General features: G+C 35.9%; 4 protein-coding genes across 4 annotated transcripts in view; 3 read left to right on the plus strand and 1 right to left on the minus strand.

Moving 5' to 3' along the window:
- The window catches only part of LOC128261653 (protein cornichon), a 102,522-nt gene that overhangs the window by 51,607 nt on the left and 25,362 nt on the right, over positions 1-25,553 (minus strand). The gene's annotated exons all lie outside the window — the stretch shown is intronic.
- LOC128261646 (phenoloxidase-activating factor 2-like) lies at positions 5,494-6,812 on the plus strand. The gene is made up of 2 exons (XM_052995431.1): positions 5,494-5,694; positions 5,759-6,812. The coding sequence occupies exons 1-2, from the start codon at positions 5,521-5,523 to the stop codon at positions 6,749-6,751; spliced, it is 1,167 nt and encodes a 388-aa protein (XP_052851391.1). The 5' UTR covers positions 5,494-5,520; the 3' UTR covers positions 6,752-6,812.
- LOC128261648 (juvenile hormone acid O-methyltransferase) lies at positions 9,863-10,974 on the plus strand. The gene is made up of 2 exons (XM_052995433.1): positions 9,863-10,514; positions 10,579-10,974. The coding sequence occupies exons 1-2, from the start codon at positions 9,863-9,865 to the stop codon at positions 10,818-10,820; spliced, it is 894 nt and encodes a 297-aa protein (XP_052851393.1). The 3' UTR covers positions 10,821-10,974.
- LOC128261651 (accessory gland protein Acp29AB-like) lies at positions 18,788-19,518 on the plus strand. Its single transcript, XM_052995437.1, has one exon. The coding sequence runs from the start codon at positions 18,828-18,830 to the stop codon at positions 19,419-19,421; it is 594 nt and encodes a 197-aa protein (XP_052851397.1). The 5' UTR covers positions 18,788-18,827; the 3' UTR covers positions 19,422-19,518.

Here is a 25,553-nt window from a genome sequence, read left to right on the forward strand (position 1 = left end):
TAGGTAAATATGATATTATAAGACTTTTTGAATACAACGTTTCAAAACAAAAACGCTCTTTTTCTTAACTATAAATTTGTTCAGTGGACGGACTTCTCTACACTGGCTTATCAAACAAACATTTCGTATGCCCAGCGGAGCGATCTTTTTATTGATATGCCACGGTGAGGGTGCGGCGTAAATATTAACCCCTTGTTGCCACTGCTCCTGCTTGCTGTTATTCCTGTTGTTGTGTCTGCACTTCTGACTTGCCCTGACGCCCTGTCAAAACACCTTTCCCGAAGGATGTGCGTCTGTCAGGAACATCTTCTAGATGTGGAGCTTTTATGAGTGCGTGCACTCACCAAAAGGAGTGATTTTGCTTTTAATTTTGATATAAAAAATACAATTTTAAACAATTTTCTATGCTTTATTGTTGCTACTTATAACAATAATCTTTTGTTTCAATTTTTTTTACATCGATATCCTGCATTTTCAGTATTTTTGATATATTTGTTTTCAAAAAATCATGTTTACTAAAATATATTTAAACTTAACAATTCACAACTCCAAAATGTGTCATTGTGCTATATCCAGCAAATTTAGCTTCTATTTAGCTTTTCTGTGCGAATTTTCAGTTAATATTTTCAAGTGTGGCTCTGAACCCTGAGATTTTTTTTATCATCGAATGCCATTTTGCAACGTGTCATATTTACTCTGCGGATTTGTCCCATTATTCACTTGACAACACCACCGAGATCCGAGTGCCCTTCGATTTTTTTTTTTTAGATTCTCAAGTGCCTTGTGCGGCTTAGTTTAAAGTTGATTCGCTGCCACGCGTTTTCCATTTGCCATTTCCCCTATCATTTTTCGAGTCCCTTTGTTGTTATTTTTGCAAATTTAGCTTTATCTATTTTTCTATATCATTGAACTGTTTTTTATGGGATTTTCTTCATCATTCGGCTTTTGGTTTCGGAAGAAGGGTGGCATTGGCTGCGGAGTAGCCTTCGATTTCTGGTTGATTTGCAGGCCTTGCTGACATCTTATCGAGTGGAACGTACGTCTGTGCATATGTGTGGAGAGTGAAATGATGATATGTGGCTTATTATTGTCAATTTTTATGAGATTTTCATGTGTGACTGCATTCGGGGTGCTTGGGGAAAATGTTGAAGTGAATGTGTTAGATAAGAACAGCGTGAAAAGTTTTTGCTGGGGTGGCAAAAAGGGAATATGAGATGAATGGTGGTGATGGGATTACGAAAATAAATATTCTGGAGTTAATTTGCTTAAAAATATTGCTGCTGCTTAGACAAGCTTAAAAAAAATTGTATGTAATTTTTTAAAATGGAAAAAACAGAATATTTTTGTTACAAAATATTTTTAAATTTTTTTTGAAAAAACATTTAACCCAAAATAAATTGTATGCGTTTGTGTTCTTATCTTGTTTTGTTTGTATTTTTACCTTATCTTAAACTTCAAAAAATGTCTTTGTGGGTTTGTTATACATATTTATATTAAATAAAAAAAAGTTTCCTTGAAAAAATGAAACTTAAGGCCTTTTTTTGATTAATTCACTAAATACCAAATTCCTTTAACTTTATCTTCTTAATTCATCGAGTCTTAAAAATGCATCTTTAACAACTAAAATCTCAGGCAAACAATCCTCTCTTACCAGCAAATAAACTTTCCAACAGAACGTGATCAAACATAATCAAAGAATAAGGTACACTAGTCCTCCTCCAAAACACAATTCCCCCCAGAGGAAAAACTATCAAGCGTGTCACACGAAAAAGGGGAGAGTGAAGGACCTTATAATTTTCTTACGAAATAAACTGCAAATAAAGTGAATTTTATGCAAAATATGTTTAATAAACAAAATCATGTTGGGCCAAGGGGGTAACAAAACAGACAAAAACTGTGGAAAAGCAGGAAAAGGATAAGGACATCGACGACAGTGTGAAGATTTTTAATTGCCTTAGGAAAATGTGTGTGTGGGCCTTGAGATGCCAAGCCAAGATAATAAGATTGTAAACTATGAAACGATGGGCAGAGGGTTGAAGAGGAATTATCCCCAGCTTGGGCCTAACACCATGTGTGTGTGCGCCTTCCTTCTGGCTGGTTAGTGTCCATAAGGATGTGGATGTCCTTTCTGCTTGGTTTTGCCTTTTTAATGTCATTTCAGCTACTTTACAACGAGATATTTCAGTGGGGTTCGCCTGTGTCTCAGGGAGTTTCACAAAATGCCAACTCATTACAATTTAGCCTGACTCTTGACTCTGCGGCAACTTTCATTCCCCAGTACACTACAATCTGGCTACGTAATTAATGGTTTGTATACACACAAGTGTATCTTTGGTTATATACCTCCCAGGTCTTCCTTAAAACCTCATCGATCTCAAGACGAGTTTTTCGACTTTTTTATGCTGACGCTAACTCGAAAATAATTTGATATTTTCAATTAAAGTTTTCAATGGCTTTGGAAATGTTTTCTCTTTTTTCACTGGCAGGGGGAAACAATAATTGCATTGTAATTGACTTTTGATAGTGTTCCCTCTTCTTGTCCTTGTCTTCAATTATTCTTCAAAGGAGGGGAGATATTCATATAGTTAAGGACTGGGCGTTGAATGGGAGGTAAAATGTTTTGCGGTTAGGGGGTTGCTTTTCCATGAATTTGACTTTCAGTCTCTCTGGGGTAAGGTCATGCCCTTCGACAAAGCTAATTCTTAATTGAAACCGAAGCTTGAGCTAAAGACAATGCAACCAAACGAAATATTTTTATTGATACACTAATTTTTAAGATTTAAGCTAATCATAAATAAAAAATTAATCTTGAGATCCACTTACTCTTGATAACATTTTTACATTCCTTTTAAAATGGTTAGTAATTAGTATTATGCTTATAACTTAAACTAAAGGTAATCCCTTAAAGAGACTCAAGTTTTGACTTAATTTTGTTATGAAATGTGCTTTAAGCAAGGATTTCCATAATTCAAGAAAGTAAATCCATATTTGGAAGCCCATATTTTAGGAATGGGTCATTAATTACATTTAATAATTAAATATTAACTGGTAATGTAAGCGGTACTATATATTCATTAACCTTTTCATTTTTTGTTTGAGAAATATATCGTTTTACGAATTCTTTTCAAGTTTTCCATATTCAAAAATTCCTTAATCATTGATTCTTGCTGTCCTTTTGTGAACTTACCATTGAAATATTTTGCCATTATTAATTAATTATGATTTCTATCTTTCAATATTGAGTTTCCACCACTCCACCATTCACTCATTATAAAAAAGCGCAATGCGGATGATTTTAGTTTACACCCGAACACAGAAAAAGCTCTACAGCTTCCTCGTCCACTTTCCACAAAGCTAAAAATAATTTGCTGCAAACAAAACAGCTCAAAAGGAAAACTTGATTATTTTATAAAAATATTTTGTTACGTTAAAGAAAATTTTACCATTTTTCTCTGTTGCTCTTTTTACTGCTCCACCACGCCCCTCTGATTTCTTTTCCGTTGGCGCTTTGTCGATATTAAACGAAAATAAAATATAAACAACAAAAAAATGCGACAAAAAATTGTAAGTTTTTCCTTTCTTTGTCGCTGTGGGTTGGTGGGGGTAGGGCCGGAATACCTGTGTAGCAGAGGTGGGCGTGGCAGTGGGGTGGAAATTGTTATTGAATGCCATGCTCGGGCAACTCGACAATTTTTTCCCATTGCATACTTTTAAGCGCAAAATCAGCTTAGGGGCTCATTATCCCAGCGTTCGTTCATTCATTTAATTTTTAATTAATTTTCCCAACGCCCGCAAAAAATCGAAAAAAAAAAGAAAAACAAATTAATATAAGAAGGAATATGCATATATATATGTATATAAAATGTGGAAGGATTCCGTTGGGCTGCCATCAACACTCGCTAGCTTTTGGCTATTTGTGGGCTTCTTCGGGCCCCGAGTTTCGAAAAAAGAAATGTGTGTAGCCCAAAGGGATGAGTGGGTTGTTCTTTCGGAAGGTAGTCGGGGGCTTCTTTCGCGGGCTGCCTTCTTTACTATTTAATTATTTTCGCTGCTCTTTTAAGCCTGGCCTTTTGCTTACAACTTGTAAAATACTTATGTAATAAATATTATATAAACAGTGGAAAACCAAGAAATTTCTGATACAAGAACTCTGATTACACTAATACTAATAACTATAATGAGCAGAAAATATATTATAGCACCTTTTTGACCTTATACATTTAATAAAGTTAAACTATTTTAGTTTATTTATTTGTTTTTAATATTAATTTATTTTGCTGATCCTTAAGTTGTTTAAATTCACTACTTAATGTATATAACATGTTCGTTTTTTACTTTATTACAAATGCTTTAAGTGCTTTTCATTTAATAAAAGACAGATTTTTTATTTGCCTTTAAATTAATCTAGATAGACAATACGTCATAACTTTTTCAAGAACGGAATCTATAATTTACATGCTTCTCAATAAAGGTTATTTTCTAATAGAAAGGGTATTTGAAAATAGCAACCAGCGAAGAGAAAAAAAAACGGAACAGGGAAGCGTTAATTGATTTTGTTTTATTCTTTTGCACTCTCTAAGCTCGCCACACGATGCTGGGGAAAATGGGAAAGGATGTTTTCGGCGAAAGGAAATGAAAAACGAAAGAAAAACACAGTGAAACAGTAGCAACCCTTTGCCGAAGTTTTTCCCATTCCTGCCCCGCTTCTTTTATGCTTAATTAAATATTCATCAAACACAATGGAAAACTTTTAAATACTCATCAAGTTTGCGGGCATCGTCGTCTTGGGAGACAAGAAAATCGACCCTTGCATTTTCGGGGGAAACTGAGAAGATGAAGCCAAGGATGAGCTCATATGTTTGTCTGGGTCTGCCCGCTCTAATCAATAACAACAAATCGCCGTTTACTTTGTATTTTAAATCCGCATTGCCCGTTCTCTTCACATAGTTTATACACAATAAAAAATTACTGAGTTTATTATAAAGATAAAAGATATTAAGTTGTTTTTTTTCCATAATTGCATTACTTCATACATAATTATCTCAGGATATCAGAAAAGTTTCTTATTGCTATTTTCACATTTTCTTTGTTACATATATAGAAATTTGGCTAGATTAATTAAAATGTGTTATTTTAATGTTTTTCTAATGTTTAACCGCTATAGCAACGTTATTATTCTTGAGATTCGTCTGTAATGATATAATAATTAAATATCTCAAATAGGTAGTCTATTATAATTTTTTCGAAAAATAAATTAAATTAAACGAGCGTGTACTTAAGAATTTTTGTTATCTTAGTAAAGTTTCCCAATGACCCATCACGAGTTCAAATTTTATATTTACGACTAAGATTTAAAACTTTTTAAGAAAGGTCAAAAAGCTATGTTTGGGAGAACAAAATTTGATAACGTGATCCAATGAAAGCAACGTATTGAAACACTGATAGTCTTGGTGCTTGGGGGATTTGAAAGTATAATAGAAGGCAGCGCGATTATTCGCTGGTCAATCTGCTTAAAAAATCATGGGACGATTGTGGGCACTCGGAGCTTATTTTCTGGGCTGCGTTATTTTGGGCGAATCCTGCAATTTTTATTGTGTTTCTTTGCAAGAGTGCTCGCAACTTGCACCAGGTAATTTTAAATACCGAGCAAATAATTGCCCTATCGATAAAGTTTGTTGCGGAGTGCTCCGTGAGGTAAGTCAAACAATGCCTTTTGTGCAAAATATTTAAAGTTAATTATTTTTATTATTATTTACAGAATGTTTATGCGACATCACCGAAACCAGTCAGTTGGCTTGGGGTTTATGGAAGCCAGCAGACTCACACAAAAACCTCAGCTGACTTTTTCAATCGAGAAGAAGTTCCTACTAATACAAAGTGGATCGCACCGATTACCAGATTCGATATTGGTAATAACCGACCCCAAAATCTGGCTAGAGATGGTGTTCAAGACTTACCCCATCAAGACTTACCCGATAATGAACAGTGCGGAATGAGAAATGGAAATGGATGGAGGGTCTCTACGAACCAAGCATCGCCTAGTGAGTTTCCCTGGGTTGTGGCTGTGTTCGACCATGGAAAATATTTGTCGGGCGGCTCTCTGATTAGCCCAAAAGTTGTGCTTACTGGAGCTCACCGCATAAAGTATCTGGTCAATCCAGAAATTGTGGTTAGGGCTGCGGAATGGGACATGAACTCCAACAGAGAAGAGTTCCCCCATGAAGAGCGCGCAGTGGAGAAGTTTGTGTATCATGAAAGATTTAATTATCAAAACGGTGCCAACAACGTGGCTCTTCTCTTTCTGAGATCAAGCTTCCAGTTAAACAACCAAATCCGAACCATATGCTTGCCTAGATACCAAAGCTCGTTCGTAAACCAACGTTGCATTGTTGCCGGCTGGGGCCAGACGAACATCTCGGATCCAAATTTGTCCGCCGTTCTGAAAAAAGTTGAGTTACCTATTGTGGACGGTAGCACATGTGAGCAACAGTTGAAGCCGACCAAACTAGGCTATGGATTTCAGCTTCCCCAGAGTCTGATTTGTGCTGGAGGTGAGCCTAACCAGGACGCCTGCATCGGCGATGGCGGATCTGCCCTGTTCTGCCCCGTAGAGGGCCAGAAATACGTGCAGGCCGGTATCGTGAGCTGGGGCATGGGATGCGGCCTGGAAAACGTCCCAGCAACGTACACTAATGTGCCATTGTTCATAGACTGGATTGAAGAGAAACTGCTAGATTTCAACTATAGATAGTCTGGCAATGGGCTCGGAAAATTGGGAAAATTCAACAATAAAAGATTCATTCACTGAAGCATATTTTTTCCTGTTTTTTTGTATTAATGCATTGTAAGTCACTCCAAGTCAAAAAAAAAGTATAATATGTTCATTTGTTTTAAAAAATAAAAATAGAATTTTTAACACAGTAAAAAAAAGTATTTATGCTAATATAATTGTTTTTCTCTGTGCATGTGTGGTTACCTAGAGCTCTCCAAGTATTCCCCTTTGGGACATTAAAAACTCATTTCCCCACCCGTGAAGAACCGAATCCCACTCATAACCCATTCCTCTCTAAGAGATTTTCTTGCTTTGTTTGTTATTTCGATATTTCAACATATGCAAAAGTTTTTGTTGTTCTACTGCCAACCCCCATACCACATCTGCAAATAACCAGAACCGACTTCTACGGTCTTCTGTTCAGTTAGATAAACTTTAAATAGTTTTCAAGTGTGTGCGAATGATTTTCCGGGAAGGAGTCGGGGGCTAAGGGATGTTCAGCGACTGATGGGTGGGCTTATAAGTGTTCGTGAATCCATTAGAAATCACATAAAAAACTATAAGATTCTGTTTACTTTACCTTTTTGGTTTTTCATTCCTTCTGTTGTTTATTCTCAAAGGGGTGGCTGAGGTTTTTGAAAATTGGCATGAGCTGACCTAATTGGCTTAGGATTACTAAGGAACAAGATTAGTAAAATATAAATATGTTAGATGAACGTCTATGTATTATAAATAAATATTAATTTTTGTGTTCTTGGGAATTTTGTGTCTTTAACGCGAAATTTTAATATATTTAATTTATTGCTGAGCTAGGCATTATTTTTTCGGGGAATAAAAAACAATAAAAAAACGAGCACCTAATTTATTTATTAATTTCTGAAAAACCCCGACATTGCGACCGCACTTGATTCAAAACATACATTTCACTAATATTCTTGGATTGATAAGGCAAGAATGTTGCTGAAAACCAAATTCTATAATAAAATATAAAAAAAAATTTTGTGGGAATTGATAACAACTTGCCTTGATAAATATTTAAGAAAAGAGCGCTCCATCAAATTGTTTGAAACTTAATTGCTATGAATCATTCAAGAGATTAGCCAAACTTTTAAAGTAAAACTAATGTTAGTACTGTTGATTTTATGTTTCTTACACATCAATATATTTAAAAGTCTATAAGTCAATGGATTATTAATATCAGTATATGCAAATTAATTTGAATTATAAATCAAATCTATATAACTTATTCCCAGCATTTAGAACTTAGTGACTAGCAGATATCAATAACCTAATCTATTGACATTTTTTTTATGTTTTGCCAAGTTTAAATTAATCTAAAATTCTATTATTCCAAAGAAATGACAAGCAAAAGCATCCAAATCTAATGTACCCATGAAAATCAAACTTTAACTTAAGTCCTTCTTGCTCTTTTAACTCCAAAAATAATTGATTTATGCCCTATAAATGCATTAAGATAGCCTTTGCTTATGATTCCAAATCCTCCGCTCTGCTCGGTTTGTTCCGTTTCGGTTTGCTTCGTCCGATTTAATTGATTTCCGTGGCTCTGTGACGGCTCGAGCCAATCGACAGCTCTCGGTAATTGCAAGCCGAATAACCCCTTTTTGCCGTTTGCTATATTGCCAAAAAGAGTCTGCGACAAATGCAATTAACCAGCCGTAACGCCCACACACATTAAGCCAGAAACATAAACCGGGCGAGGGCTTTTGATGTCACTTTTGGCAAATGAATTTATATGGATGTGATGTGCCGAGTGTTGGAGACTGCAGAATGTGAACGTGAACGTGAGGTGGAGTCAAATATAAGTATTCATATCCCAGGGACATCAAACGACCGTTCTGCTCGTATGTGAAATATTTGAAATATTATGAGCTACACTTTCTGGGCCTGGCAGCAATTACACAAATGTAATTTGCAGCTAAATGGAATGTTTTTAATGAATTTATATTTTCCCCGCCATATGAGGAAGAAGGGTGAACTCTGTCTCCCACGCAAAACCAAGTAAATTTATATTTCTATTTACAGCCCGAAAAATCATTATTGGTATGGTTATCTTAAAATAGAGAAATTTCTATTGCACTATTTTAAAATCTTCCTTAGGGTAGGTCATTGAACTAACTTTAGTTTTCTTAATGTTTCTTGAGGTGAATGTACCCCCAAAATATTAAATATCTGCACTTTCGGGCATACCGAAAATTAAGAGCGTTTTTTGGGCATTCTCATTCAATTGTTGTGCCTTATCTTCATTGTTCGATTGGAGGCTGGTACACTGGTCATGAAAATTATGCTAATTTCGTGTGGAATTTACTTCCAGGGGTGTACTCAAGTTCACTTGTGATTTGCATGTCTATGCCTGGTTACGTACTTCAAGTCATAATTATTCTATGAAGGAAGCATTAGCTAAGCTCTATTGACCTAGAACTTGAGCTTTCCATGCCCGATTTCGGAAGATACGAATGAGCACAAGGTTTGTTTGCATTTTTATTGTTGCGTGGATTATCTTAAACTTGTGTAAAGTGTAAAGATTCTTATTTTGAAATAAATATATAATTTATAGGTATCAAACTATCTTTTTTTTAGATTTAATTTTTAACTTTTTGTTCAATTATTTTGTTTAGCATATCACATTAAATACACATTTTTAATTCACTAACTAAACGCATAACAATTTGAACCGATTATTCATTGACTTTCGGTTAGAATTTGGCTGAAAAATATTTTTATCGGAGGTAAATCTTCAAATGTAAAAATGTAACATTTTTTTTTTGATTAGAACATATTTAAATAAACCATATAAACAGTGTCAGTTTCGGTCAAAAGTTGTGTAGACCAGTGTATTCCCTAGCTGTCAGTCGCACGCTCTTTTTTTTTGTCGCCTTTCCCCTCACGGAACCAATAAAGTTACGAAGCTTTAAAAATAAATAATACTCGGTACGTAATTAGCTCGACGTCATAAGCTGCGGCGAGAGGGATTTTAGGAGAGAGAAAAAAATTAGAATCTGTGACTGATGACATCACAACCGAGCCCTATTTAAAGCTGAAATCGGCGTCAATCGTCGATCAGTTGTCGAAATGAATCAGGCCTCTCTATATCAGCACGCCAACCAGGTGCAAAGGCACGATGCCAAACTGATTCTGGACGAGTTTGCATCGACTTTGCAGTGGCGGTCCGATGGAGAGGATGCCCTCTTGGATGTGGGTTCAGGATCCGGAAATGTGCTCATGGATTTCGTAAGGCCCCTTCTTCCAAAACGGGGACAACTGGTGGGCACCGACATCTCCAGTCAGATGGTGGGCTATGCCAGTAAGCATTACCAGGGTGAGGAACGCACCAGATTCCAAGTTCTGGACATAGGATGCGAGAGGCTACCGGAGGAGCTGAGTGCTCGATTCGACCATGTCACCTCATTCTACTGCCTGCATTGGGTGCAAAACCTGAAAGGAGCCCTCGGCAATATTTACAATCTTTTAAAACCCGAGGGCGGTGACTGTCTTCTGGCCTTCCTGGCCTCGAATCCAGTTTACGAAGTCTACAAGATTCTCAAAAGAAACGATAAATGGTCCACTTTTATGCAGGATGTGGAGCAATTTATATCACCACTTCACTACAGCGTAAACCCAGGCGAGGAATTCAGTCAGTTGCTCAACGAAGTGGGTTTTGAACAACACAATGTGGAAATACGGAATGAAGTATTCGTTTACGAAGGTGTCAGGACTCTAAAGGGTGAGAAAAAAAATACATTTACAATTTTTAGCCGCCAAACAAATTTGTATATTTACATTTTTAGATAATGTGAAAGCCATTTGCCCTTTTTTGGAGCGCATGCCTTCCACATTGCATGAAGAATTCCTTGACGATTTCGTAGACATTGTAATATCCATGAATTTGCAGCAAGGCGAAAAGAACGAGGATCAAAAGTTTTTATCTCCTTATAAACTGGTGGTTGCCTATGCTCGCAAGACCCCCGAATTTGTAAACAAGGTTTTCCTAGATCCGCCACATCATAGCTTGTTCAAGGGAATTAACTAGTCTTTCTGGTTAGCTTGTAAGGATTCGCAGATAATTAAATATTTCAGAGTCTATTAATGCCAAATAATGTACTTAACTTAAATTTAAAAGAATACAAAGTTCCTAAAATTGGTCACACATATACTTATAGTTAAATAGCATACATTAAAATATATAAAACTAATTAAATTTATTTACTCTACAATTTTTAAGGCCTTCTATTTGGTATACACTGGTTAAAAACGTATTAAATCCAAATATATTGTAGTTCATTTAAATATCGATTTGATTTTCATTCATTGTAGTTTACGTTTCTTAAAATTTTAAAATGCATTTAATTCAAATAGGATCTATTTTAAATCTAATATTTTTCACATTAAACAAAAAATATTTGAATATTAAATTTTGCAATTAAATATGCATTTATATTTACTTTTTTTTATCAGTGTATAAATGCTTTGTGCATTATTTGTTTAACATTGTACTCGCATTTATAAACCACAAAACGAGATAAACATAGCTACAATAGTTCCATGTTATTCAAATTATTTTACCTAACATTGCGATTCAACAATATGGTTAATCATTTTAATAACAACACTTGGACTGGCTTAAAAATGGAATATGCAATCAAATATTCTATTTGATTTATCATTTATAGAGAGGCTTTAGGTATTATAATTGCTGCTTTTGACAGATCCAATTATTTCAACAGCAAGTATAACTCTGTCTCTGTCTCTCTCTCACTCTCCCTCTCATTTCAGTACTAAATATAGTTGTAAGGGGTTTAACTCTCACTCTCCGTAGAACTTTTCATCTTTCCGAAAGCTTAACGTCAAAAACCGCGCGTTTCCCTCGCGATTTTGTTGTATCAAAACTTTTGCTCAGACGAAAAGCCGCCCGTTGCGAGTTGCGGATCCGTTGAAAGGGTTGAAACTGTTGCCATTTCATTCTAAGAACAATTTTAATTGTTTTTCCGGTTTTCCTTTTTACGGCTGTGGGTTACGTATGCTCTAGAGTTTGTTGTGGAATTTCAAAATGAGTTATTAACGCGATGTTCGCAGAAATGCGCATTCATGTCATTTATCAGTGGGTTAGCATTTTTGAGGCGTGAGCTTGTCTAGCCTCCAGGCAATTGGCAGTCCATCCGCTGAATCCCCCAAACCCCCAAAAGTAGTAAATGTTTGTCTTAATCTTTGATTTTTGTTTTCGCTCGCATTTAAAACCATCTTAACCCTCAGAAAATCTCTCGCCCATACTGAAAACAGCCCCCTCTTTGTTTCTGGCAAATGTAAACGACAGGAATTAATTTAGATAAATGATTTCTCAAGTGCGCTGGCTGGGCTTCAGACGATTTGCCGCCTGTCAGTCAAACGGATTCTACATTTTCCCCCATTCTCGCCCACTTTTCTGGGTTTCCGCGTTGGGGCGTGGCATGCGATTTGTATATATCCCCCAGTCTTATCCCATGAACTTACCAACCCGTCTCAAAATTGTTTTCGCAAACAAATTTTCGTATTGAAATTTGATTTATTTGTTAATTTGTTTGTAATGAATTTTCCGTTTGCTTGGATGCCTGCCCCGAAGGTTGGGGTGGGGGCGGGTATTGGTTGCTCTTTAATTGCCTGTTCCTGGCATTTCGGTTTTTCTTCTCTGCATCATTTGTTGAGCTAATTTTCTTCGAACTTGAAAGATTTTAGGGGGGAAATTGTTGTGCTTTGGCTTGGAAAGAACAATTGGAAAAATTCCTAGCCTCGATTTAGTTTTGAAGGGGGCATTAGTAACAGTAATCAAATGGTTTTTAAATTTGATTAAATTTTATATTTTTACATTTCAGTCCTTAGTGTGTATATGTCTTATTATAAACTGTTTCTTTACTTAGCAATATTCAAGTTATGGTTATACTGAAACTGTTATTTACTGAATGTTTTCTAATTAGTTTTTTATTTGTGAATTGCTACGTGCTTTGGTTTTGTTTCATGCGACTTCTTGCTGAAAATTTGCGCTTGATTATAATTTCGGTTTGATAATTATCTTGACTTTGTTATTTTTTTGTACTTTGATCTTTTCCCGTTCCCAGCTTAATTTCATTATTATTTTATACATGTCTGAGCATAAAAAGTTTCGCTGTCTAAATAAAAATATTTATTTAAACAAAAGTAGAATTAATATATTGATAATCAGCAAATAAAAAATCCAATTCTGCGTAAAGCATATTTTGGTGTCAAGAATAGTCTCTTACAGAGAGTTTAAAAATTATTTAAATGAATTAACCACGCATGTTCACAACTGTCCAGCAGTCTTATGCGCAATCTGCTGACTCTGCATTTATAGTCTCTGACCCACCCGATTCCGCCAGTCGATTCCGGAGGCGTAACCGCAAAAACAAACACCGAATACCGGAACTGAACAGCGGCGGATGTCGTGAATATACATACGGGTGTATATATGTGTATATATATGTTTCTCTGAGGGGGCGTGTGCATTTGGCTGGAGTTCAAACAAGCGCGTCGCCATCGAAATGAAATGTTCGGATTTTCAGGTGGGTTTGCCTCCAAACTCTCACTCACTGACCATTCTGTTTAAGTTTACTTAGCGGTTTTGTTGACTCTCTGGCGTTTTGATTGCGTTTTCCAAATGCAAATGTGAAAAGGACAGCTCCGAAATCCGGGGCTTGTCGGGTTTTATCTATTTAATGGCCACCAAAAGGCAATCTTACACGCACACATTAAATAACAAATTGAATAGAAGGATGAGATGGCGAGAAATGTGCCTCATTATATCAAATTATAGGAGGAATATTGTAATTTACTTTTCGACTCGGTATCATGTGCGGCTTTTTATTAAAAATTCAACACTAACGAGGCGCTTTTGTTTTTATGGCCGAGTCCTCTTCAGCTATCTCTTTCTAGCCGACTCTTGCTATCCCTCTCCTGCTGTCCTTTGCGTTGCAAATAAGAATTTTAATAAATTATATAGTAATATGACAAAAACGTTGGCGCAGACTTGCCAGCAGTGGCGTATACTTTGTAATGAAAGGGATAAGTTTTGTTTCAGGAAAGTTCAATAAGACTTTTGATAACATTGAATATTGAAATATAGATTTTTTTATAAACACCAAAACTACATATCTAATATATACATAAGATATATTTATACATTCATGTAATAAGTCTTTCAGCAAAGTTAGTTGCACATAAACATAATTTGAATCAAAAATAATTCATTTACGTATCCGAATCCTTTTTAATGTTTTTATTTACTAGCGTTATTGTGCATTATATCACTTTCGAACCTTTTCTGACAAAAATCAAAAGCCACGCCCCTGAGCTGCCCCTTTGAGTCCTAGTGTCAATGTAGAAGGCAAGGGCTCATTAATTTTTCAATAACAAAATGTTGCTTTCGTAAAAAAATGTAGTCAAAAAAATTGTAGAAAAATTTCTCGAAAAATTTGTTAGCCAACTTGCAGCTAATTATGGGCACCAGGGGAAGCAACCGGAAACCCTTTGGGATGTCGAGTTAGCCCACGCTTAATCCTTTTCTTTCCTTTTTTGTGGAGTGTTTCCGTACTTCATTACGTTTGGCTTTGGTTTATTTTAATTTCATTTTATGATTTAACTTTACACCTGCTTGAAAAACGACACACCCACACACAAGGACTCTGGACTGCACTTCAATTAAAAACCCGAGTCCTGGCCAAGGCACTTAAGTGCTTTTTACTCCGTTCCCCAGCGAAAGGTGTGAGAACGTTTCTTTTGCCCAAATTATTTTAACATTTTCTGCCATGGTGGGGGGCTTACCAAAAAAAAAGGGACAACAGTAATATGAAGATTTCTCTCGAAGAGTTCCTGGCATGCCGGGTCAAGGGTTTCTGAAAAGCAATGCTTTTGGACTAGGGTTTTGGGATCGGGTTTACATTCTCGGTTTGGGGGGCTTGAAGTCAACGTCCAACACTTCGTGGGGCAAATCTTCGTGTAATCGGATAAGGTAATTGGGAAGCTTTGTCTAGACATTAAGTGTACATAGTAAATTTTGTTTTCCCCAGTTTTGACCGAAATATGACTGCCATTGCGGATGTTTTTGGGTTAAGGCAAGGCACTTGGCACAGTGGGCTCTTAATGTTGTCAAATGGCCTTAAGAAGAATAAAGAAAAAACACAAATTTTTGAGATCGGTTTATAAATGCTTTGATTTTTTGTCAATTCTTTTTTGTGAAAGCTACCAGACATTTATTATATTTTCCTATATTTTTTCGTGTTTTTCTACAACTCAATCCCCTATTAATTATCCATTTTCTTATTACATGTAATATATGAACAACCCCCAAACATATCCCACTGTACTAACTTTACGGCCGTCAATCAGGAATCGTCTCACATTGGAAACCTTTTCGGTGTTCGGCCACAAAACTTTTGTACGGCAACACATGTTCCTTTTGCGTAGTTAAAACTCCTCTTTCCTTTTTGGCCAAGTAACGAACCAACTCCAATCACTTGAACGAACAACTGCGACGGCTTTTAATAAATCGATTTAAATTTCTGATCATATTTTCATCTCTAGAGAAATTTAATAGTTTTTCGCAATAACATTTTATGTGCGGACGCATACACAGGACGCAGGATCTCAACGTCATCCACTCTCCACGGTTGTAAGAAATAAAATTACACAGAGAAAACATTTTCTTTAACTAGACTTTTTTTAAGAAATAGAATTAAAAATAATGGATTTATATATTGATGTTCAAATATTATATAAGATTTAAAAGTTTTATATATATATATATATATATGTCCTACATATTTCAAACACTTTGAAGCACATTCAAGTGATCATTTTTATAATTAAAAGCAAGACTGCTTTTGTAATCATGCACCCTAAGTTCACTAAATTTTTACTTGGAATTTTAATCTTGCAAAATTAAGTCGAAAAGGACATATTTTTTGCTTGTGCAGCAGCAAACGGGAGAAACTAGCGGAAACTACCCAACTAAAATAATATGAGCGGCAACAAACTTGGGCCCGGCACGTTGGGCCAAGTCCAAACAAAGAAACTGCAAAGTTTACGGGTCACACAATGTGCCAGGAGCTCTATGGGGATCCGTGTTTCACCTCCTTCTCCGCAGGACCTCTTACAGGACGACGTCGTCTGTGCAGCTTCCTGTGCATGGCAATAAAATTACTTTAGCCCATAAGTATGGTACAATTTTACGTACGAGCTACCAGCTTTTGGTCGCAAGTGCGGCAAATAGTTTTGCCGCCACGCCTCCTGGTCCTAAGCAGCCCCCCTTTTCGCTTTCCCCTTCCACTCCCATTTTCCCGAGACACACATCATAATTAATGCAAAGCTGGCAAATGTATGCAACACCTGCGGTTTGTTTAAAACGACCGCAAGCATCACTTGCCGTATAAGGTACTACCCACAGACTGTTTTGCAGCCAATTTTGGTTATTGAAATTATTTGACCAAGTCGCTGACATTTTATGTTTATTTAATTGCGGGACAAAGTCTTCGCAGTTTCGTAAAAATATATTTTATTATTAGGAACATCACTGAAACAAAAAATTTGTCACAGAATATGATTCTAAGTATAATTTTAGTACGTTTCCAAGTTATTTTTAACCATTAAAGATTGCTTTATTTTATTTTAAATAATAATAAATAAGACTTCAAATATAATTTAAATTTAACTATGTTAATTTTAAGAGCCGAAAGTATTTTCTTGGAATTTTGATATTTAAGTCTTTGGATAAAAATAAAGAGACGATTACGCAGAGTGAGTAATGTTTTCTTGAACTAAAGATTCTACAGAAATGAAAGTATCAAATATTAAACTTTTTTATTATATTTGAGATATTTTAAATCTTGTAATTGCGTAACCCCCAAGTTATGTTTATTTAATTTAGGTCTGGGTCCCTTTTCAATTCCTTCCAATCAAATTTCAATTTCATTTCAATCATTTTCGAAACTCCTCGCTGGTCAGTTTCGATGCCCGGGGGTCAATAAAATTGGTTTTTCCATTTGGCAATGACATGTTTCAACTCTTGCGGTCAAGTGAACAGGACCAAAACTGGTGACCCCAACCCACGGTAAAACAGCCGTTGACATGATGACGACATAAGTTCTGTGCGGTTAACTTATTTTGCCGCATCATTCATTAATTAACTATAATTAACCAGTTTAGCTAACATCCCTGCCAGCACTTTCATTTGCCAATTGTTTTTATATTTCAGAACCCTTCACTTTTCTGCCATTATCCACTTATTGACGGTCTTCTGTCTTTAGTTGACATGCAAATGAGCTGCTTGTTCTGAGGCATTGAGTTGTTGACCTCCACTTTTCAATTAAGTTGGCATAGATGTCACAGAAGAATAAGGCCTCTGATGAGTGTATATAATTGTAGGTTTAAAACATTTGTCGCGTTGTCATAATTTGTGGCTTTTATATTTATGGTTAGCTGGTTAACAAGACATCTAATGATATTAGTTTTAGATATTCTTTCATGATTGTAAAAACTATTTTAACTCATGTTTCTGATTACTTAATATTACTAGCCCTTTTATCGAAAACCTTTTTAATAAAAGCTTGGTTAATACCAACTCGTTTTGAGGTCGAACTCTCATAGCTCACACATGTAAACTTCAAGTTCAAGAGTATTTTGCTATGATGTGTAATTAAAAATATCTTAAAAGTGTCTTGGGCCAAAATAAAACAGTAATATATAGTGTGAGACTTTTGGAAAACCACCCGCACCACCCACTTCACTCAGCAGTGGGGCAGCAAATGAAACCCGACATCGATTTTGTTCTCAAGTTACACTCGCCTTTGTTTACACAAAAATTATGTTTAATGAGCAGCAACCCCGAACTTGGTGGACCCAGCATCTTCTGGGGTTGGCACAACTGACAATTATAATTACAGGGTCTTAAGTTTTTCGTGAAAATTATTATTTTAATTATGGGCCGCAGGAAACGCGAGGGTGGAAATTCGAGGAAAGGCAGCGAGCGCCCCCGAGAAAAAACCAACAAAAATTCGATACATTTATGACATTGCAACAGATCATAAATTCAGCGATTTGAGTGATATGTTTGTGCAACAATAAACTAAACGGAATGTTTAGCTTTATGCGATTGTCATTCCAAAGGGAATGGCTGAGAGAAAAAACCATCTAATCAAGTAACATAATCAGTTTTTATGGGTGCCAGGGCAATCATAACTTTGGCACATACCCCGTATGTCGGCTTGACTTTTATTTTCGCACGTTGATAATTTTTATTTCCCGCTGCCTCGCCAGATAACTTCACTACGTATTTCCTGTGTAAATAAAATACATTTCTGCTCCGCTTTTATTTCCCATCAGTTTCAGTGCCATTCACGACCATCCCCCTTCGTAATAATCATTTATTTAATGTGCCCAAACATTTATTATTTCCGCTGACCTATCCCGGGCTCACTTGCCTTCTCGCCTTGGGTGACTAGTCTTTCGAATGGTCAAAGTTAGATTGGACACTTGCGCCATTTTCGCCTAATGAATCTAATTGAGTCAAACAAGTGGCCAGCAACATCATGTTAATGCTAATGCTGTCGCCCCAATCGCTGTGACCTTCATGCTCGCTGGGCCTTTAAGATGTTGCTCGATTTGTTGGGAAAGGAGAGAACATTGGGTTTCTTCAAGTCATTAATGGGAGTGCGATGAAAGTGATTATATATGATAATTATTTGTTTGTTAAATTAAAGCCTGCTGCTCTTGCTTCTTAAACACAATTAAAATATAGAATTATTAATAGCTCTTAAATATACTTTCAACGATCTATTGCTGTGTGTTAATAATCTCTGACAATTTTTGGAAAAAAAGAATAATTAAAATGTCATGGCTCTCTCTTTGTATATAACTGATAACATAATATATGAAAATAATTCGCTCAAAAGCTTCAAAACAAAAAAACCCACTTATTAGCAGGGCAAAGCTCTTGAAATGCAAATTCGGCTTCAGTAAGTTAAGATCATTTGCCTTCGCTAGTTGAAATCTCTAAATGTTCAAGTCCGTTATAATTTTGGCTTTTGCTTTTGCTTGCCAGTTTGCAAATGGATCGGTCATCCCAAATGAAGGTGTAATTCCCGGTCTATCGCAGGAACAAATGCAACAATTCGGAGGAATCTGCATTACTACGTTAAGCTTAATGGTGAAGAAGACGGCTAACGAACTGCAGCTCTCAGAAACGTTCAACAAAACTGAAGGCGATAAGAAGCGATCAATCGCTGCACAAAATTTCGAGAAGATCGGTGGACGGTACTTCTATATAGAGAAGGAAAACAAGCTGAATTGGTTTGCTGCAGTAAAGGCCTGCCAAACTTTGGGAGGTCAATTGGCTGTAATCGAAAATCAAGAGGAGATGAATGCAATTTATGAGAAGCAGTCGGTCGGTAAATACTGGCTGGACCTCAACGACCTGGTAATAGAAGGCGACTTTGTGAGCTGGACCACTGGCTTGAGGGCATCCTTTTTGAATTGGAGATCCGACCAACCCGACAACTTTGGCCAAAAGGAGCGCTGCGTCACCATGTTCGGTCCCCTAATGTACGATGACAACTGTGAAATCGAAAACTATTTTGTATGTGAAGCCTAGATTATGTAAAATCAGACTTAAAGTTCTTATTTTAAAAATAAAAACGCAACAAAGAAGATAAAACACAACTAGCGGATATTTTCAATAAAGAGACTAAAAATAAATATAAATATTAGATTTTTGGTAAATTGTTTTTCAGCAAAAGAAAGTGGCTGGATTTAAAAATAACAAATAAAGCCAATGGCAAAATGTTAAACGAAAATATTTCCAACTCATTGATTGCTAGATTCCCGGCTTGCATATTTCTGTAAACAAAAAAAATGTATGCACTGTACAGCATGCCCTCGGAGCTCAGTCTATGAAATAATGAACGCATGAATGATTGCATACTTTTCGGATGCTTGCCATTTAACATTTTCATTGCCATTACTTTCTATCGTTTTTTTTTTTGGTTGTGTATGAAAAAATACCGAAATCGGTTAATGTTTATTGAAAAGGCATAAAATTCGTTCTACCAGAATGGAAAATATGCTTTTGATACAATTATTGTGCCTATCTGCAGGCGCCGGCCCTGAAAACGCACCCCAAACCCAGAAACTGAATCCTCCCCCTCATTCGAATTCAGTCAAACTTTTGTATATACACTTTCAAGGGTTATTTCAGTTTTGGTTACGAGTTTGTTATAATAAAAATAATTGATTTATTTAAAATTTAAGGAAACACATGTAAGAAAAATTAAATGAGATAAAAATACTAATAGCAATAACGTAATAATTAATTAAGATAATTCAAATAATGAACATAAATAGGAGTTGGTTAATCAATTAAATTTAATTAAATCTTCAATTGTTTGAGATTATTTTTGTAATTCCTAAAAGGGTGTATAAACTTCTGTTAACTGAACCGGGCATGCTTTCTGGTTTTTAAATTTGTTTTTCTTTTTGCGCTCTCTTTTTCGTTTGAGTTCATTTTGCCCCCGGCCTGCTGTTCTTTTTTGGCTGAGACCCCGAGGGCCTGCAGTTATATGGGTCGCTTGCCGTTGATAACAATCCAGGATAATATGCGGCAGCCAGATGAATCCTGATGTGGCTCTAGGAATCGGCTTTGGCCTTGTCTCGAGCCGGGCAGTGTGGGCTGTAGAGAGCGGAAAGCAATTTCATGGCCACGAGGTGGAACAATATCGAAATGGGATGGGGCAGTGAGGGTCGATGGTTGAGGAAAGCTCATCGCATGTTTTAGTTGGGTTATTAGCATACGTGGCATTGCTGATCCCCAAAAAATGAAAGATATTTATGGAATATAATTGAATTTATAAAAGGTTTGGTTCGTTTTATAGCCAAAAAGTATTGAATTTGTAAACATCAGCATTGTTTTTCTCTTTTTCATGGGACCTTAAATTCGTATTTAATGTAAAAATTTAATTAAATAATATTTGTATATAGTTTTACCATCTATATCTAAAATATTGACTTAGTTTCTTATATTTGAATACTTATTAATCAAAGATATTTTTTTTTACTCAGCGTAATCTTTGTTGTTAAATAATTTCATTAAATGTGCCAACTGGTTTCTTCATAAAACCAAGCCCAAAATCTATTTCCTCTCGGCAATTTATATCTTCAGAATTTCTGTCTCTTATCAGTTAGAGCATCAAAAAATTACAAATTTTCGATTATAATTTTAATGAATTTAGAGCGTGCCAAAAAAGTTATGTTGTACAACAACAAAGAGGAAAAAGATTGTGAAATTACATCGCTTTGATATTCAAATGCTCTTGTAAAGTTTCAACTCATTTTCACAAATTCCGTATTCTATGCATTATTCAAAAGTGTTGCCCAATTTGCGGTCCATGGTCAGCAAAGGGTTAAGCAGAAGGGGGACACGAAACATATTTGATATTTCATGCCCAAATAAATGCAATGAAAACCCATCAATTGACTCGACTCGCCGTCAACGCCTCAGTTGGCATCGACACTGTGTGGCTCGATTTGCATATAAATTGCTTTTGACATCGACTGTTTGCCGAACTTCCCTCCACTTATAATTTCCAAATTTTTTCACCATCGCCGGCCATGTCAAGTTCTTATCAGTCTGTTGGCATCTGTCCGGAAAAGCAATTGCAGAGCTCTCAGCCTCACGTTTTTAATTGCCACAATTTGCGCTTAAACGTTTTGGCATTTCAACTCAGCGCCTGCAGCTACCAAAATGAACCAAACCGAAAAAAAAATAACAAAAACGAAACAAGCGACACCCATGGTGACAATTATATAGAGCAGTTCAGTTCCATTCCAGGTGGGGGTTTCCGAAAGTGGAGGGAAGTACTGCCCTCGGGGCAGCATTGGAGGCTTACAAGTTGGCCCATTAGAGCCACGCGCCTTGTAGAGTCGCTCTTTTGTGGAGTTGGGTTGGGGGCAATTGCGCATCCGTGGGCGGGAATGTCAACTTAAATGCCAATAACAACAATGCAGGGGGAGGAGCTTCTATAGAGCTTTGATCGAATCGAAGAGTAATTTCTCTGTGAAAGTCTAGAAATGTCTATCAACAAATTATAAAAGGTTAATGTTTTTAAAGACTTCCGGCATAAAGAGCAGAAAATAAAAAAAACGGTAAACAAATTCAACCATTCAAAAAAAATCAATAAAATTTTAGTTAAAATAATAATAATAATAATAATCACAAGCTGTGATCGTTTAGAATTTAAACACTTATTTCAATTTTCACATGTCATATCAATTTATTATATAGTTTGCCATTATTCTATGTGTTCCGAACCTTCTTTAATCAAACATACCAACAAGAAACAATTTTAGAATATTTAATACATCAGATTTAATAATTTGGAAAAATGTGGCTTTCAATCTGTGATCCCCGTATCATTTAATTTAAACAAACTAAATGACAAATCGGACATGACCCAAAATCTTGGATTGTCGGTTTTTCTTTTACCCAGGGGCAACATGCGGCGTTGACACAAAAATTCGTTAGAAAAACCCAAGGAACAAGACGTTAGAAAAAAAAGGAGAAAAGGAACCGCGACGATGGCAACTTAGGGTGACATTATTTTTCATGTCAATGCCTAAAAAGGACCAGCAAGAAAAACAAGAGGAAAAGCTGGAAGAACTTGCGGCAGACTTTTGGCGGTTTTTTGTTTGCATGGCTGATTCTTTTGCATTTTTTATAGACCCGGCCACGCCCACTGAGCCAACACGCCCCCGAGGGCAGGTGTTGTGCGCTTTGTTTCTATTGTCATCAAGTGGAATTGGCTTTTAATGTTGCCGCTGAGATATCTTAAGAATAATTGTTTTGCGTGTTTTTCTTGATTTCCAGGGCTTTAAAATTTTCGTATAGGCCCCGCAGGTGCGTTTTATTTCTGGCCGATGTGATTTCTTGCCCCGAGTTTTTAATGTTTACTTAGGGTCATGTTTTCGAGGGTCGCAATGGGTTGAGTTGGGAGTTTGGGCAATGGTCTTGGGAGTTATTAATTGCTGAAGAGAAAGTTTTTATATAAAATGGAAATTCCCCTTTAGAGTTCGTAAAAAAAACTAATTGGAAAGGTGGCTGGGAAATAATTAAATAAAATTTTAATGTTTAAAACGTTGCATGAAAATAAAAACTAATTTAATTTGGTAGAATGTGTTTGCTTACTTAGTTTGTTAAAGTATTATTAAAATATCTGAAATTTAATTATTTCTTAAACAATGGACATTTAATTTAACTTAATTGGAATTGAATTTCCTGAGAAAAAACGATGGACCTTTAGTCATTCCTAGTTAATCAGCAACAACTTATTCTCCAGCTATTTTTAGCTTTCCAAATGGTTCATCTTTAGTATTTGCCAAACTCGTTTGAGGAAATTATTCTCTCATATATGCAAATCCGACTCATGTGTCTGTGCACGCATCATTTTCGATTTAAATATAAATTAATATTTTAACACGCTTCAGCTCAGTTCTTGTTTTTTTTTTTGAACTTAATGAAGTCGACGAGGAGCCAGTCTGGCTCTGATTTCGAAGCCTGAGCATCCTCCGCTGTTCATTTAAATTTAAATCCATGTGTGAGCTCCTTTGCTCATTTAATCTTAATTAAAAACCGGTTTTTCGGGTTTCTCCTGACTGTTGTTTATATTTTTTTTCCATTTCTCTGCCCCAAAAAGTATGCTACAAGGCCGAGAACTGTTGAGTTTTATTGCTGGCGAAGCGGTTTAAGGATATGTGAAGCAGCATGGCACATTTATTTAGTATTCATCATATTTCTGATTTATTCAGTGGCAAATGGGCACGCGTTTTTATGCTTATAATTACATCCTGAAAGTAACCCCAACCCGGGATAAAGGGTTGTTTTGTCTGTGTGAGGCTGTTTAATCATATGAAAACTGTTGTTTTTGGGTTCGTTTATAGTTAACACATTTTACGCTTGAATTTACACCTTTGGGATTAGATTAGAGCCGAAGGGAAGTCTCAAGTGTAACGGGGATGAAGTGTTGTTTTGGGAATATCGGAAGAATAACAATTTTGGGTTATAGTTTTCCATATGTGGGTCATATTTAATAGATAATTTGGCTTTACAAAAATCTAACAGAAATATCGTATTTTATTTCTTATGCAATTATCGAAAGCGATTTAATTATCCCATAAGCAAAACATTTTAATTTTAAAGCAATATATATAATAATAATATAAATAATTCTTTTAAACTATCAACATTAGTTTGTTAATAAAAGCAAACAAAGTATTATAAAATTATTTTTTTGTACAATATATTAGTTATTTTTAATATCACATCTACGCCCAAAAAAAATTCGTTAAAATACTTTTTATAGACTTGGTATTTTGCAGCCATGCATTAATACATTATAAAATCCCTGTATGAGCATTTTCAATGCATATGATATTTTATAACTCAAAGATAAACATCAAAAGCGTCTTTTCGACTGTACCATAAAAATTGATAGAAACATACGCACATGCACACTCCATATTTTCGTTTGCAGATTATTTTTTTTGCGTTAAAATTTTCAATAATTCTGCAAATTTAAGAGGGGAGTGGTGGTTCGGATTTGAGGGGTATGTTAAGCGCTACCTTTTGACTCACTTAATCTGCCAATAAAAGTAAATCAAAAGGCAGCGAAAACCCCGAACCACCCTCAAACCAACGGCAGTTCAAGAGGCATTTCCTGTTTTAAACTGAGGTATGCCATGGGATATTGCCGATATGGATATGGGATATGGCAAAAATTCCTTGCCTATTTTTTTTTGTGTCGTTCATCTCTTCAATAAATTGCCGTTGTTTCAGATGGGGGAAGTGGAGTTGCTGTGTTGAAAAGTGTAATTTTAAAAAGTCATAATCGCAGATAAGTGCGGTCTCAAATTGCCGGAGCTGCAGACCCGAGTAAAAATGCCTGACAGAAGGCTATTCATTACAACGACCAACGACTCATCATCGGGGTTGGGGAGAACGGAATGGCCATATATATATATATCACATATGAGTGTGATGGTCTATATGCCCCCCCTGCTCCTCACCCCTTGTCTGAGTTTTACACAACTTTTGGCTATAATCCTAGCGCCCACAACAACAAAGGGAGTGGAAAACCGAACGATTTACCAATTTTCATTTCAAGTCCATTGTTGCCGTCCCGTCTTATGATATATGTAGGTATTAAAAGTTATTGAAAAAATTGCTGACAAAAGAAGTATAAATATTTACGCAAAATACTATTTGAAAGTCAAGAGGAGAATCGAAAATCGTGTGAGGGGTTTGCTTCCCTGGGCTCAAAAGCGGATTTCAAGCATTGTGAAGAGCTGTCGACTGGCAAATGCAAATTATTGGCCCCTTTGATGTTATTCGCCATGGATTTCTCCAACAAAAAAAAAAACCGATTCTAAAGTTTGGACTTGAGATTTGTTTGGTTTCAAGGGATTATTGGGCGGACTTTTTGGCCAGTTTTAATTACAATAAGTTGTTAGCTGGACATACGACATATAAAGTAAAGTAATGTAAAGGCACAAAATTTATATTTTAAGTCTAAGTGCATTTTAAATAATAAATTGTCTCTGTGTGATATCGAGATAACTTTTATATTTAAAGGTTGAGCTGTCTTATTTTCAAATTCGTTTTTCAAAGCTTTTAAATATTTCCAATTTTTTTTAACTCTCCACTACTTTACCAGAATCTACACCACACACTGTGATC

Source organism: Drosophila gunungcola, unplaced genomic scaffold (genome assembly GCF_025200985.1).
Source record: "Drosophila gunungcola strain Sukarami unplaced genomic scaffold, Dgunungcola_SK_2 000001F, whole genome shotgun sequence".
NCBI lineage: Eukaryota > Metazoa > Arthropoda > Insecta > Diptera > Drosophilidae > Drosophila > Drosophila gunungcola.